The sequence below is a fragment of the Poecilia latipinna genome, unplaced genomic scaffold (genome assembly GCF_001443285.1).
Source record: "Poecilia latipinna isolate Pla-1442-1.1 unplaced genomic scaffold, P_latipinna-1.0 Scaffold3930, whole genome shotgun sequence".
Taxonomy (NCBI): domain Eukaryota; kingdom Metazoa; phylum Chordata; class Actinopteri; order Cyprinodontiformes; family Poeciliidae; genus Poecilia; species Poecilia latipinna.
In genome coordinates this window covers 1-1,496 of record NW_015116546.1, presented here as the reverse complement: position 1 = coordinate 1,496, position 1,496 = coordinate 1, and the positions used below count along the sequence as shown (strand labels likewise).

Genomic DNA, 1,496 nt, shown 5'->3' with positions numbered 1-1,496 from the left:
TGTGTGTGTGTGTGTGTGTGTGTGTGTGCGCGCGCCAGGTGTGACGCTGCGTACGGCGGCCCCCGGTGCGACCAGCTGCTGGACTTTAACATCCTGTATGTGGTCCCCAGCGGCCAGAAGCTGCACTACGTTCTCATTGCTGCCATCATCGGAGCCGTCCAGATCGCCGTCATCGTTGCCGTGGTGATGTGCTTCACCAGGTACGCACACCTGCTGCACATTCAATACAAACGTTTAGAGGTCATGTCAACATTTCTGAGAAACTGGCAGTTAGAATAAGAAGGTAGATGGTGGATGCAGTACCAGGTGTCAGCCAGCAGGAGGCAGCAAACACATTTTCCTTTGAATAGAACAGCTGATGAAGATCCAGGACATAATTTACAAAAAGGATTTTAACAATATTAAATATTAAGATGCTGCTCTGGAACATCCAGAAGTAAACTAGTCTGATCTTTAAATTCCTTTTGGTTTTTCTGAAGTAAAGTTTATTTTGGCTGCACTTTATTCAACGTTCTGCTTTTTGCTTCTGCTTGCTGTCATGCACTTCCTCTCCTGTCCTGCAGGAGGTGCAACAAGTCGAAGCGTGGCCGCAGACAGAAGCAGCATCTGGGCCACTTCCCGTCGGGAACGTCTTCTCGGATGATGTAGCCGCCGTCCGTTTTTCCCTCCTCATGTTTTTATATAAATCCAACTGCTCCGGTTTTCGTATCACACAGACTGCAGTTTTATATCGACTTCCTGGTGCCTCTTTTATTATTTCCCCCTTTTTTAAAGTATTTTATTTCTGATTTCTTAGAGGGGCCTTATTTGTCAGACTTCCCTTTATGTTTTGTGTGGATCAGTTTGTCTGTCCAGCTGCTTTCTGAACACTGTGGATCCAACAGGAAGCAGAACCTTTATTTATCTGATTGTATCGTTGCTGCAGCGCCACCTTCAGGCTGGTGTCATGCAGGTTGTTTTTGTTCTCACCCTGTGGGACGCAGCCCGACTCTGTTTTACTGTTTGCTTTGGTTTTAAACCAGAATCTTGTTTCATACGTCATCCGGTTAAATCTGAAATATTCTGGATGCTTCAACATTCGATCGGTTCTGTTGCTGCTGCATTGTGTCTCTTCCTGCAGGTGATTTTCTGAAGCTGCAGCCTTCAGGTCGGATATTTAACATTCCAACATCTGATTCAAGAGCAGTTTTATTATGATGACATCATTTCTGTTTTCATTTTTAAAATCCATCCATCACCTCATCGGATGATCCATGTTAGGAATGAACTGACCAGCTGACACCGATTTTAGTTTCTTTGACTGATTTCAACATTTTTAAGGGCAAAACATGAAGGATAAAGAAAGATGGAGGTTATTTTACATGATGTTGATCTTTGAAATCCAACTGAAAAATAGAGAATTATAAGTTCATACTCACCAGCAACTCCAGACCGATGGATGGATGATGGATGGATGATGGATGGATGGATGATGGATGATGGATGGATGGATGGAT

The 1,496-nt window shown here is 43.9% G+C and overlaps 1 protein-coding gene across 1 annotated transcript in view; it reads left to right on the top strand.

Annotated features, from left to right (window-relative positions):
- The window catches only part of LOC106941906 (tomoregulin-1-like), a 26,770-nt gene extending 25,395 nt beyond the window's left edge, over positions 1 to 1,375 (top strand). Inside the window, exons 7-8 of the mRNA XM_015025057.1 lie at positions 39 to 200; positions 564 to 1,375. Coding sequence (XP_014880543.1) covers positions 39 to 200; positions 564 to 648 — 247 coding nt within the window. The 3' untranslated portion in view covers positions 649 to 1,375. The remainder of the gene's footprint in view (positions 1 to 38; positions 201 to 563) is intronic.
- The last annotated feature ends 121 nt before the right edge of the window (positions 1,376 to 1,496 follow it).